General features: G+C 38.6%; 1 protein-coding gene across 14 annotated transcripts in view; it reads left to right on the forward strand.

Moving 5' to 3' along the window:
- SPTAN1 (spectrin alpha, non-erythrocytic 1) overlaps window positions 1-12,322 on the forward strand; it is a 52,127-nt gene that overhangs the window by 15,548 nt on the left and 24,257 nt on the right. For 8 of the 14 annotated variants that reach the window (XM_074891057.1, XM_074891054.1, XM_074891059.1 and 5 more), the window contains 15 exons: window positions 1,236-1,371; window positions 1,920-2,021; window positions 2,767-2,904; window positions 3,343-3,453; window positions 3,915-3,992; window positions 4,156-4,311; window positions 4,662-4,866; window positions 4,996-5,177; window positions 5,975-6,218; window positions 6,542-6,664; window positions 7,445-7,662; window positions 8,397-8,489; window positions 8,859-8,993; window positions 9,475-9,623; window positions 11,016-11,075. In XM_074891057.1, coding sequence (XP_074747158.1) covers window positions 1,236-1,371; window positions 1,920-2,021; window positions 2,767-2,904; window positions 3,343-3,453; window positions 3,915-3,992; window positions 4,156-4,311; window positions 4,662-4,866; window positions 4,996-5,177; window positions 5,975-6,218; window positions 6,542-6,664; window positions 7,445-7,662; window positions 8,397-8,489; window positions 8,859-8,993; window positions 9,475-9,623; window positions 11,016-11,075 — 2,130 coding nt within the window. The remainder of the gene's footprint in view (window positions 1-1,235; window positions 1,372-1,919; window positions 2,022-2,766; window positions 2,905-3,342; window positions 3,454-3,914; window positions 3,993-4,155; window positions 4,312-4,661; window positions 4,867-4,995; window positions 5,178-5,974; window positions 6,219-6,541; window positions 6,665-7,444; window positions 7,663-8,396; window positions 8,490-8,858; window positions 8,994-9,474; window positions 9,624-11,015; window positions 11,076-12,322) is intronic. The other 6 variants (XM_074891058.1, XM_074891064.1, XM_074891066.1 and 3 more) reach the window with 1 other exon arrangement.

Genomic DNA, 12,322 nt, shown 5'->3' on the forward strand with positions numbered 1-12,322 from the left:
GACCTTTCTTCCTTATTCAGATTTGACAGGGCTCTTGGGAGGAGAAGGAAGGGATGCTGTTTCCAAAATTTTTGGATGATTCTGGTGTTTTCGGAAGCAGTCTTGTTCACCAAATTATATTTTACAATAATTTCTTGTAGTAAAAGAAATGCTTATATTATAAATAAATACTTACAGCTTTTGGTCATTCTCTAGATGTGGATCAATTATGAAAATAAACACCTTGATGTTTTAGGGCATCTGCTTTTTTCCCTATCTGCATTTTGAAGTACATTATCTGACTATATTTTAGTTTTGTTGGGATTTTTTTAATACGCGTATTACAAATCTGTTCACTGTGGAGTCCTTATGATTCTCTGAAGACTGAAGTATGGTGTATTGTTTGATGTATTGTCCTGGAGTAAATGAAGTACCTGTTTCTGTGATAATTGCTTTGTTGCTGTGGGATTTGTCTTCATCCAATCTTGTTTCTATACTAGCCTGGCTGTCTATGAAACATAATGTGTTAGATCACTGTTGAGAAGCCATGCTAAAAAGAAACATCCCAATATGGTGGTTAGTTTGCATCCCTTCTGGTTTTGTTTTTTCTGCTGTTTGTTCTCCTCCACCAGATGTATGGTGGTGGAGACCCACACAAGTAATCATTTTTCCTTTGCCTTCCCTGTCATAATGTCTTCAAATCAATTAACAGCAAATTTAAAAGGGAAGCAGAAACTGATCACTTCTGCTGATAAGTGTTAAGCACATGCCAAAGGCAATAGCTGTAAAGGCATGCTGAAAGGAATCTGAAAATTTGCTTGTTTTTTTAAAGGCTGAGGCATGTGCAGTTGAAACTTTCTGTCAATTCCCTCACACACACTGTGTATGGTTGTGACAGAAGCAGTCGCGTGGGCTATCTTGAAACAGTCTGCTTGAGAACTGTCTTTTGATTTCTGTTGTCTTCAATATGCAGGTTGTAGCTAGGAATATTCCTTTTACTTTCAATATAAGTTATATGCAAAACACCTCTTAGAGAAATTGATTTTGAACCTAGCGTGTTCCTAAATTTAAAAGGCTTCTTTTTTTGATTGAGAGCACATTTAGTTATTTAATATTCTGATTGCATTTTGGTATTGTCCTGTTTTGTTTCTATCTGAGGAACAGCTTTTATGTTTATAACCCTTTCCTTGGAGTAAGGATGGAGAAACTATGCAAACAAATTATTCCCAACCATTTTTTTCTTTTGCTTTCCTAAGGCTGCAGCGCTTTCTTGCGGACTTCCGAGACCTCACCAGCTGGGTGACTGAGATGAAGGCTCTGATAAATGCTGATGAACTTGCCAATGACGTGGCTGGAGCAGAAGCCCTTCTAGATAGACATCAGGAACATAAGGTATAATGGTTATACAGCCAAATCCAGCCAGCAGCCCTCAACAACTGATCTGTGTGTCTAACACAGACTCTGAGTCAGAACTGCTAAGGTTGTATCACTAGAATCCTTTTGTCATGCAACTAACACAGTACCAGATTGCTGTCCTGATTTATATTTTTACCTTGTTTCTTGATAGTAGATGTACACTATTAAAAAATATTTAAGAGTGCTTATGATGCTTTATAAAAAATAGTTGGACGTGATAGTTGGGCTAATGACTGTTTTAGTTCTCCATCACGAGGAATTGCTGTAGGTGAGCAGGAATGCAGCTTAAAACCAACCTTTAGTTTCATTTTAACATATGAATTTATACTTACTTTATCCGCATTGTAAGGTAATACATTTAATTCTAGTTTTCATGTTAAGTGTAATGTCTTTAAAGATAGTTCAGTGTTTATCATTCAAGGTGTTCAGACTGTTGTCTCTGTGTTACTTGCAATATCAGTTTTCATATGCTGACTGTTCTAAGATAAATTTGAGTAACAGCTTATTCGTGTCCCCTTTCATAGGGAGAAATTGATGCCCATGAAGATAGCTTCAAATCTGCTGATGAGTCTGGCCAGGCTTTGCTTGCAGCTGGGCACTATGCTTCTGATGAAGTTAAAGAAAAGGTAAGTTGAGTGCAAGAGCTCCTAGAAGAGTTTTGTCTCTATCTTCCAAGTCCCTTAATTTAAAACTTCATTTCTTCTTAAGATTGTAAGCTGCAAAGTCTCATCCCTCTAGGTTACAGGGCTTTTTTCATGTATTTAAGTAACATGTGCTTTTCATTCTCAAAAGGACAGATTCTGTCTATTAGTAGGAACTACTAGGACTGTTAGGAACTATTAGTATGTCTTTCCTCCAAAAGAAAAATGGGCTAAGTTTAGGTTTGCTATTGAAAGGGTCAGTCAGTATTTAGTATTTCTAAATTTTAGTTTGCCAACTAATGGGGCCTCTCATGAAGTCTGCATATTGAAACATTGGTCAGTCAGTTCAGACACCATAAGTGAGAGTTGGCCAAGGAGATTTCAGAGGCTGAGAGCACAGGATGGTTTGCTGAAGAGCTTCTCTTATGAATAGGCCTGCAGTCAAAAAGAGCAGTTGTCCATTAAATCTCTGTGTAGATTTGGAAAAGGAGAGATTTCTGACTGAAGTCAGAAGGTTGTAGTCACTACTCAACCTTGATAAGCTGAGAAAAGGCTTGCCCTGTATGAGGATGATGATGTCAGGAACAGGAGAATGATTCTTTACGCAGGAGGTCATTTTCAGTCCAGTGTTAACCACTTCTTTAGAGTCACAACCTGATTTTACGTTGAGATGGAAATGAACCAGACTGTTAAATAAAACTATTGTATATTCCTCTTCCCAATCCATTAGTTGACCATCCTGTCAGATGAAAGATCTGCCTTGCTAGAACTGTGGGAGCTTCGCAGACAACAGTACGAACAGTGCATGGACCTGCAGCTTTTCTACAGAGATACTGAACAAGTTGACAACTGGATGAGCAAACAAGAAGTGAGTCCATATCTTTGAACTCTCCAGATGTGGTTGGTTTTCATTTCTGGCTAGTCGTCTGTAGACTTAAACAGTCAGTATTGACTAGTGGCAGTGATTGCCACTAAACGTGCGCTAGTGAGTGGGGTGCTGGCAGTTATCTGGCTGCCCAAGCTGCTACAGTGAGTGTTTCCATCTAATGCTGAAACTATTAGTTGTGACAAGTTGGCTTGAGATTGCTTTTATGTCTTAACTCTTGTAAAATGCTGTTTGAATAAGAAGCTAAAAGAATTATTCAGAATCTTTGGCTGTTAGAGGCGTACAGGGAGCACCATCCCAGTACATCCTCCTTTACTTTTCAGTAATATCACATGGTAGGAAGCATCACTGGCCATGCTTGAGTTGACTTAGAGCAGCTGACCATGGAAACATAAAAATGTGTTTGTTTCCTTACTTTAGGCATTTCTGCTGAATGAAGACCTTGGTGATTCTTTGGATAGTGTGGAGGCTCTTCTAAAGAAGCATGAAGACTTTGAGAAATCCCTAAGTGCCCAAGAGGAGAAAATCACAGTAAGACATTTACATTAGGTGATCACTAAGTGGGCAAGAAATAAAACAAATGAATTTGTTTACTGGAGAGGAGACACTGCTGGAGGATGGCAGAGAAGGACGAGGTTTGCTCTGCACAATGATCCGCTGTTGTGTGGGATGTATTATCTCTAAATTACGTGTATTGTCTCTAAAATGAAAAATAGTGGAAAAGATTGGTTAGGGCTTGATTGCTGCTTCAGAGAGCTGAGTAACCCAGTGCCTGCATATCATGCCAGCACAAGTGTGGATGAAGATTTGTCAAAAATCTGCACTCTTCCACATGTAAGATGACGATATAGATAAAAAGGGTGTAACAATAGCTATCTTAATGGCTTTCTGTTAGTTTTACTGTGATAAACTTTTGAGAATTAATCTACTAATTAAACTTGCACAAAGAATTTCTATTACACCAAGTAAATGGAAACTTGTTTTCTCTTTAGGCATTAGATGAGTTTGCTACTAAATTGATTCAGAATAACCATTACGCCATGGATGATGTTGCTACACGCAGAGATGCTGTAAGTATCTAAACCAGATTTGCACTGTAGACTTCAAATCATGTTCTGCTTTATCATTTTAAGTGGTATGACTGCAGTATAGGGTAATCAGTGGAGCTCTCCCAAAAGTACAGATACAGTGCTGGTTCTTAGCTCAAAGACTTTCAAAACCTTCTTTTTTCAGCTGCTGAGCCGCCGAAATGCTCTTCATGAAAGAGCTATGTACCGTCGGGCTCAACTGGCAGATTCTTTCCATCTGCAGCAGTTTTTCCGAGACTCTGATGAGCTAAAGAGTTGGGTTAATGAAAAAATGAAGACTGCAACAGATGAGGCGTACAAGGTAAACACAAAGATGAACATTAGACTAATTTTAAGGCAATACCAGGCTTAACGTAATCAGTCTAATGATATGAACCAGTGTCAGCCAAAATGTTGCTGATAGTAGGCAGTATTAAAGACAACAGGAGGAATTGTAATTTCTCCCTGACCCCAAGGGGGATTTTCCCATCGTTCTGTAATGATGCTTATTCAGTAGCTTAAGTGTTCTGATTTCAAAGGCATATATTTGGCACCAAATACTTGAGTGACATCTTGGCATGTATATGAATGTAGTCTAATCATAAAAATTCTTTGGAGACCTATAGGTACTAATTCTGGATTGAAAGGTTCTTTTTCTTTCTTCCTCTGTAGGATCCATCGAACTTGCAAGGTAAAGTTCAGAAACATCAGGCTTTTGAGGCAGAGCTTTCTGCTAATCAGAGTCGTATTGATGCACTGGAGAAGGCTGGCCAGAAGTTGATTGATGTCAATCACTATGCATCTGATGAAGTGGCAGCTCGCATGAATGAGGTTATCAGCTTATGGAAAAAACTTCTGGAGGCCACTGAGCTCAAAGGTACAGCTTGCTCGGAAGAATATGGGCAATTCTTTTTCTGGAGAGTTTAGGTGGGAGAAGACAGGAAGTGAGTTAAATGAAGTGGAAAACCTAAGTCGTCTTTTCCTCTTGCCGCTCTGTCTCGGTCAGGTATAAAGCTGCGTGAAGCCAATCAACAGCAGCAGTTTAATCGCAATGTGGAAGACATTGAGCTGTGGCTGTATGAGGTAGAGGGACACTTGGCTTCTGATGATTATGGAAAAGATCTCACCAACGTTCAGAATCTTCAGAAGAAACATGCCCTGCTAGAGGCAGATGTTGCTGCCCATCAGGTAAGGGGAATAATTTTTCTTCCTACCCTTTTAGATCTCCTCACTCAAAATACTCACTCCAGAGACCTTAGCAGGTCTCTATTTTCATAATTTTTGTAGCTTTTGGGCTTTACAGTTATTTATCAGAAATGATTTTGAACTGAAGCATAAATTGTATGTCTCTAAGAACAGTATCTTCAGGACTTGGACAAAAAAAGCTTTCTGGAAAAGTGAAATAATTCCATACTGTGACCTGCTGACAGTGCAGCCTTGTTTTGTGCTGTGAATACCAACTTAAAAAGATGTGCTGTGCTTTGCATAGGAAATAATTCCCCTTTAGGCTCTCCATTTGCAAACAGCTTATTCTTGTTCAGTTTGTTTCCATGTAGCTCTAAGAAATGGGAGGGGAGGGAGAACAGTTTTTAAATGTAGAACTTTACAGCAAATGGTTCCTTCATTTGCAAATGATTTTTAGGGGAATTAAATCCACAGCAAGACAGCAACGTCTGGGTTCCCTCAACTGGAATTATTAGTTGTTAATAATTGACAAATGGTTTGTCTAGAGTAGCACGTCTGTAAAATTAATGTAGTTTTAAGAATTTTTTGTTTATTTTATGAAATTGACAGATAAAAACCAATTACATTTGCATAATGTGTTGAATATTATCCAGGATATAATTATTGCACTGGCAGTGTGCAGCTGGGGCTCTGTTCCTCTGTCACAATATAATTTATTAACTAAGACCTGAAAACATTTTCTGTCACTGCAGCCATCTTACAGAAATTCTGACATAATCCTATTGCTGAATTAATTTTAGGATCGTATAGATGGCATTACCATCCAGGCACGCCAGTTCCAAGATGCTGGGCACTTTGATGCTGACAACATCAAGAAGAAACAAGAAGCTTTAGTAGCTCGTTATGAAGCTCTAAAGGATCCTATGGTAGCTCGCAAGCAGAAACTTGCAGATTCTCTTCGCCTGCAGCAGCTTTTCCGTGACATTGAGGATGAAGAGACCTGGATTAGGGAGAAAGAACCTATTGCAGCTTCAACAAACCGAGGTTGGTCCATCCCAGTATCTCCAGGATTTCGATGTCAGAATTGTTCTGTTATAACTTGTGTCTTTATGGAACATTCCCTGGAAATTTCCGACATGTTTTTTGTAATTAACACTGCCTGGAGTTACGTATTTGCTATGATCCATGGTTCCTTTAACTGTTACGTTACTTTTACAATTTCAGTGGGTAACTTGGTTTTCATAGTGCTCTATCTTCATTGTAATAGTGCTTATTCTGCAAGTTTGTCTAGCACTGGTTGCAGCTTCCTGGAAATTTTTTAGTCTGATGACTCTGAATTAGCTAATTAATTATTTTATATCTTTCAGGCAAGGACTTAATTGGCGTCCAAAATCTGCTAAAGAAGCACCAGGCTTTGCAGGCAGAAATTGCAGGCCACGAGCCCCGCATTAAAGCAGTCACACAGAAGGGAAATGCTATGGTGGAAGAGGGTATGTCTCAATGTTTTTTAATTCTTTCTCTTTTGGAAATCCAAAAGTCTTTATGCTGGACTTTGTTCTCTGGCCCTGTACAATTAAAGAGTTACTGCCTGTTTTTATCCAAGCAATAAGTACCTGCTAGCAGGATGAACTTCTGCTCATTCTTTCACCTGAAAATAAAAATAGATTCCTTGATGGGAACCTGTCATGATTTTCACAGTTCTCCATCTGCTCTTGACAAACACGTATGAGTTCTGTATTCAACAGCTTTGTGCCTATGGTATTTAGTCTGCCATTTTTAAATCTATTAAATCTATTTAAATCTTGTATCTGAGATACATAATCATGATGTGAGAGATGATCCTTCACAAAGACAGTAAGAGTCATTCCTGCTTTTAAATAAGAGTGTATCTTTATTTCTGACTAGGTGTTCTTAACACCAAAATACTAAAAAAAATTTCCCTGATTCTAGGAGATGTCTGAAATCATATTTGTCTGCTGTCAAAACTCTGCCAATGGAAAGAGATGACCTTTCCTGTTTCATCACTGAGAAGAAATGTTATGATGTGGCTTGATTTTTTCTTAATGATTCAAATATTCCTAGTACAGTTTGACAGATGCAGTGTTTTCCAGTCAGGCAAAAGGACAAGCTGAGTTGAGCTCTCATTATTCTAGCCAGAATAGGCTACATAGGTTTAAATGGGTCTAATTTAAATGTCTTTCAAGAAGTACAATCAATCTTTTAGTGTTGTCTCCTTAAGTCCTTCAGTTCCCTCTCTCTCTGTTACCTAGGACATTTTGCCGCTGAGGATGTGAAAATCAAATTGAATGAGCTAAACCAGAAATGGGACTCTCTGAAAGCTAAAGCATCTCAGCGTCGACAAGACCTAGAGGACTCCCTGCAAGCTCAGCAGTACTTTGCTGATGCTAATGAGGCAGAATCCTGGATGAGGGAAAAGGAGCCCATTGTAGGCAGTACAGACTATGGAAAAGATGAAGACTCTGCTGAGGTATTTGAGGTTGTTGCTTGAATCAGTTTTGTATAAACCCAGTGAGGATTTGCCCACTGGTAAGAAAATAAGGAGCTCTGCTAATTTCAAGATTCTTAACAAAAAAGGCAGAAGATTCTACCATCAAACTGAATTTTGGCTTGGGGTCAAAAGATGACAGTTTTTCTTGTTGTCTTAGTTATTGCACATGAAATTTTGGTCCTCAGTATATTAAAGCAATTGTGAGGAAACTTTACATTTGTATTCACTTTTTTATAGGGCTTTTGTAAAGTATAATGAGACTAACATCAGCAAATTCCTCATCTGATATTGGATTTGAGTGGGAGTCTGATTTTCATCAGTTCTCGTTGGTCTGGAAGTAATTTTTTGTCTCTCGTTATTTTACTAGTATTGTTCTGTGGCCAAACACCATGTCTCAGACACTACTGACAGACATTTCACCAAAATGAAGTGCAGTTTAAAGGCATACTTTCAAACTTAACACTATTCCCAGAGTGATACACGGTCACAACAAAAGAATGTTTCTGAGATAAGGTGGAGGAAAGGCACCAGAAGCATTTGGCCTACTATCTAGCCTGTGAATAAATAGAAGTAGTTATTCTCATGAGAGTCACAAGACCAGCAGCTCTGAAAAACCCACATTCCCTGTGTATGGAGCCAAAGTATATGTATTAAGCAGAGTAGTATTTGTAAAATGGCTAGGTGTACATGTTGTTTTTATCTTTCACTTTCAGGCTCTTCTGAAAAAACATGAAGCTTTGATGTCTGATCTTTCCGCTTACGGCAGTAGCATACAGGCGTTACGGGAACAGGCCCAGTCATGCAGGGTAAGGGAAGATGCTAATTATGTTGCTAAAATCCTTGGGTCAGCAGAAGGTAAAGACAAAGCTTAATAAAAGTTGTTGGTTTTGAAACCTTATTGCAGACTGTACTTTATTTTCTCAAAAAGTTCAGTGGTCTGTTTTTATAATCATAACAGGCAGCTATGTTGCATTGGAAGAAAACAGTATAATGTGGTGATTTTCAAGGTCTGAGCCCAGACAGTACCTAAAATACTATCTGCATTTCATTTATTTCAGCAAGAATCATTTCATGGCGCTACAGTAGCTTTAACTACGGCTGAAGTATTTTTTAGGACAACTACGTTGATTGTAATAAACATGGAACAACTCATTTTTCTTCTGCTTCTTTGTTAGCAACAAGTTGCTCCCACAGATGATGAAACTGGAAAAGAGCTTGTTCTGGCACTCTATGATTACCAAGAGAAGAGTCCCCGGGAGGTGACTATGAAAAAAGGAGATATCCTCACCTTACTCAACAGCACCAACAAGGTATGTGCTTGCCTTTTGTTTTGCTGAACTGCTTGGCTCACTTGGTGTTATGTGTTCTGCAGAGCATTTTTGGTTTTGTTTTTTTGATTAAGAGCAATCAAAGTTAAAGAATTTGCACATTTAGTCCATGTTCCCATTCAGCATTTTAGCATACCTCTTCAGCTCATTCTCATGACTCTATAGCTGCCAGCTTTTCTAAATTAAATAAACAACATGTGCTATAGGGCATGTGTCTGTGAGAAAACTTACTTCCCTACTGCTAAGGAATTTGTTGAGAACCAAACACAAGGGAAGTAAGACCTAGATGTCTTCAAGAGGCAGTTTGTTTGAAATGATCTCCATAAAAAAAGAGCAAACTGTTGTGAGCATCACTGTTTTTTTTGTGTTAATAGAAGCCTCTAATTTGCAGCTTTCGGTTGCTCAGCATGCTTCGTGCTTGCCTCACAGCAGTTGCTTTTTTTTTTTTTTTTTTCCTTTGCAGGACTGGTGGAAGGTTGAAGTTAATGACCGTCAGGGATTTGTACCAGCTGCCTATGTGAAAAAACTGGATCCTGCGCAGTCTGCTTCCAGAGAGAATCTCCTGGAAGAGCAAGGCAGCATAGCATTGCGACAGGAGCAAATTGACAACCAGTAAGATCTAACTGATGAGATATGACACCCATCCAGCATTTGCTGGCTTGGCCTTTGTCTTGCATATGCCAGAAATTTAGCTTGATGCCTCTTATACTAGGGAGTAATTAATTGGAGCAAAACAAGGGGCTTCTTTACCAGGGGCACCATATTCAGTTGTTTTATTCTTATTCTAGATTTTCTTGTTGCTTTTCCCATTTTTTAACTGTAAAACTCATGACACTAGACCTCAACTTCCTGTCTGACTTCAGTATTTTATGTGTTCCTTTTGTTGTTGTACCTAACAACTTAAACTTGTTTGTGAGTTATATCTGTCCCAAGCAGCTCTTGTATTTGTAGTTGTCACTGCTTAATGTGTGATCTGTTTTGAAAAGCTTTCTTAAATTTGGTTACATAAAGTACAGTACCCTCCCTATATAGGGCTGCCTCTGGAGGTGACCTCCTTAGAAGCTGTGACTATTTTGGCTCTAGCTCATTATGTTTTTCCTGAAATGTGGTGCCATTATTTGTTGCCATTACATGGGCTAAATGTGCCCTCCTCCTTTTTTTTTTTTTTTTTTTTTTGTTTCTTTCCCCCCCCCCCCTTTTTTTTTTCCCTTTTAAAAGAGGAACATGCCATTGCAAATAGAAAAAACTGCATGGCTGCTTGGTAATAACCTCCTAAAGCACATGGTATTTGTAGATTAGTTCAAGCAAGGGCTGTGGGTGATAGCTGTGAGCTACTGGCTCATCTTATCGAGCCACTTGGAAGCTAAAGCTGAAAGTTTGATGCATACTCCCATCTGTTTACACAGCTATGCTGTCATTCTGCATGAGAATTTCTTCCCGCTCAGTGTTTTTGAGTCACCAGTTATTACAGTGACACACAGTAATTGCTAGCTTTAGCTTTAGAATTAAAAACAAAACCTAAAAACGAACAATGAAAAAACCCCACAAAAAAACCCTGAAACAAACCAAAAATAATAAAAAAGCTGTAGCAGTGAGAAGAAGGGATGCTGGAAAATTGTAACACATTTTTCAGGATTTTAATAATGTGTAACTTTCTGTATAGTTTTGCGTGCTGCTTTTAAGAACTAGAACAGGGTGCCATGTTTTAGAGCCAAGAGAGGGGACCACCCTTTAGTTTACAATCGCATGGCACAGCGATCAGGAAATGAGGAGACCTTATAGAGAGAGTTCAACTGTACTGCTGAGGTTTCCTTATGTGAATTGTACTCCTGGTCTGATTTGCTTTGTTTGCTTCTGAATGACACCTAATTTTCTCCATTTAAATGTGAACTCCTAATCATCTCCTACCACAGACAACCCATGGATGGAGCTGCTGCTTTCATTATTTTTGTTAATCTGACTAATTTTTTGCATGCATTTGCTGTGCTCCCTCTGTCTGTGCAGGACTCTCATAACTAAGGAAGTCGGCAGTGTATCTCTGCGTATGAAACAGGTCGAAGAACTGTGAGTAGGATTAGCCCTTTCTAAACCGTGCTGTCTCCATACTGTCACTGTTCATTCTCCCTTTGTTTGTTTCTTTCTTTGGGAAAGCTGCTCCAAAGAGACAAGAAGGAAGCAATTTCTGCAATGTGAATTATTTTAGTTTAGATGAGTGTCGTGGTATGTGTTTCATGTGTTCTTTATAGCCAGCCATCCAGCCAGCTGCTTATCTTGTTGGTCACCTCTGTGCTGCTAAATTGGTTGATGACGTTATTTTCCGTTATCCTGATTTTGCTTACCAAATGTGGCTTTAGTGATAATCTAGACTGTTTTAAAAAGCATCTCTTGCATTTTCTGAGGTGCAGATAGAAATATTGTTTATATAAATATATAACAAATATATATATACCAAGTATTACGTCACATATGAATGTCTTAGACTTTGGGAAGGGTGGGGTTATCACTGTTTGTCATATAAAGTTTAACATTCATGCTGGGTAGTCAAAAAACATTATTTATATAGTATGATTGGTTTTTATTATAACATTAACTTAATTTTCAAACTTGTGTTCGTGTCTCCTGGAAGAAATACCAAGTTTGCATTATGGTCTTGGAAGCTGCTGAGAGATCCAAAGCAATAGTGTTCATTGGCTGTGCCTGACTGTCTTTTCATAGAGAATATATTTCTTGAGAATCAAAAGTGAAAGTATTATAGTAATCTGTGAACTGTTGCAAAGCAACTTTGAGATAAGGAATTTTCCCCCAGATCCTCTATGAGCTTCACAAGCATTTCATACTTAAAATTGTGTGCTGAGGCAAACAGCAGTCAGGGCAGACTTCAAAACAGTGTTTTCCTCCAATCAGGGTAGAATGTTTCTATCCAAACCTAATACAAAAGATTCTTAATTCCTTTCTATCCAGTCTTAAACCAGGAGAGATAGGAAACCACAAAGTCTCTGCTTCCATGGAAGGACTTAAAGTTCATTATCAGTTTGACGTATAGACATTACAGCCCAGGGTATCAAGAATTTTCTTCAACAGACTTTGTCATCTCTGAGTTACTGGTTAGGAAAATGCTACATCAGTGAACTCTTCAAGCTGGGTGGTGTAATTGCTCAGTGTTTGCCTGTGTGCTCCAAGGTGGAAAATGAAAACATTGTAAGGCTGCCCTTTTCCCCTTTGAGGCCCCTGCAGGTATCTCAGCAGTATCTTATATTATTTGATTTAATAACATCAAAAGGGATATCTTCATGGCTTAATAATGAGAATCA

The sequence above is a fragment of the Strix uralensis genome, chromosome 21 (assembly GCF_047716275.1).
Source record: "Strix uralensis isolate ZFMK-TIS-50842 chromosome 21, bStrUra1, whole genome shotgun sequence".
Lineage (NCBI taxonomy): Eukaryota > Metazoa > Chordata > Aves > Strigiformes > Strigidae > Strix > Strix uralensis.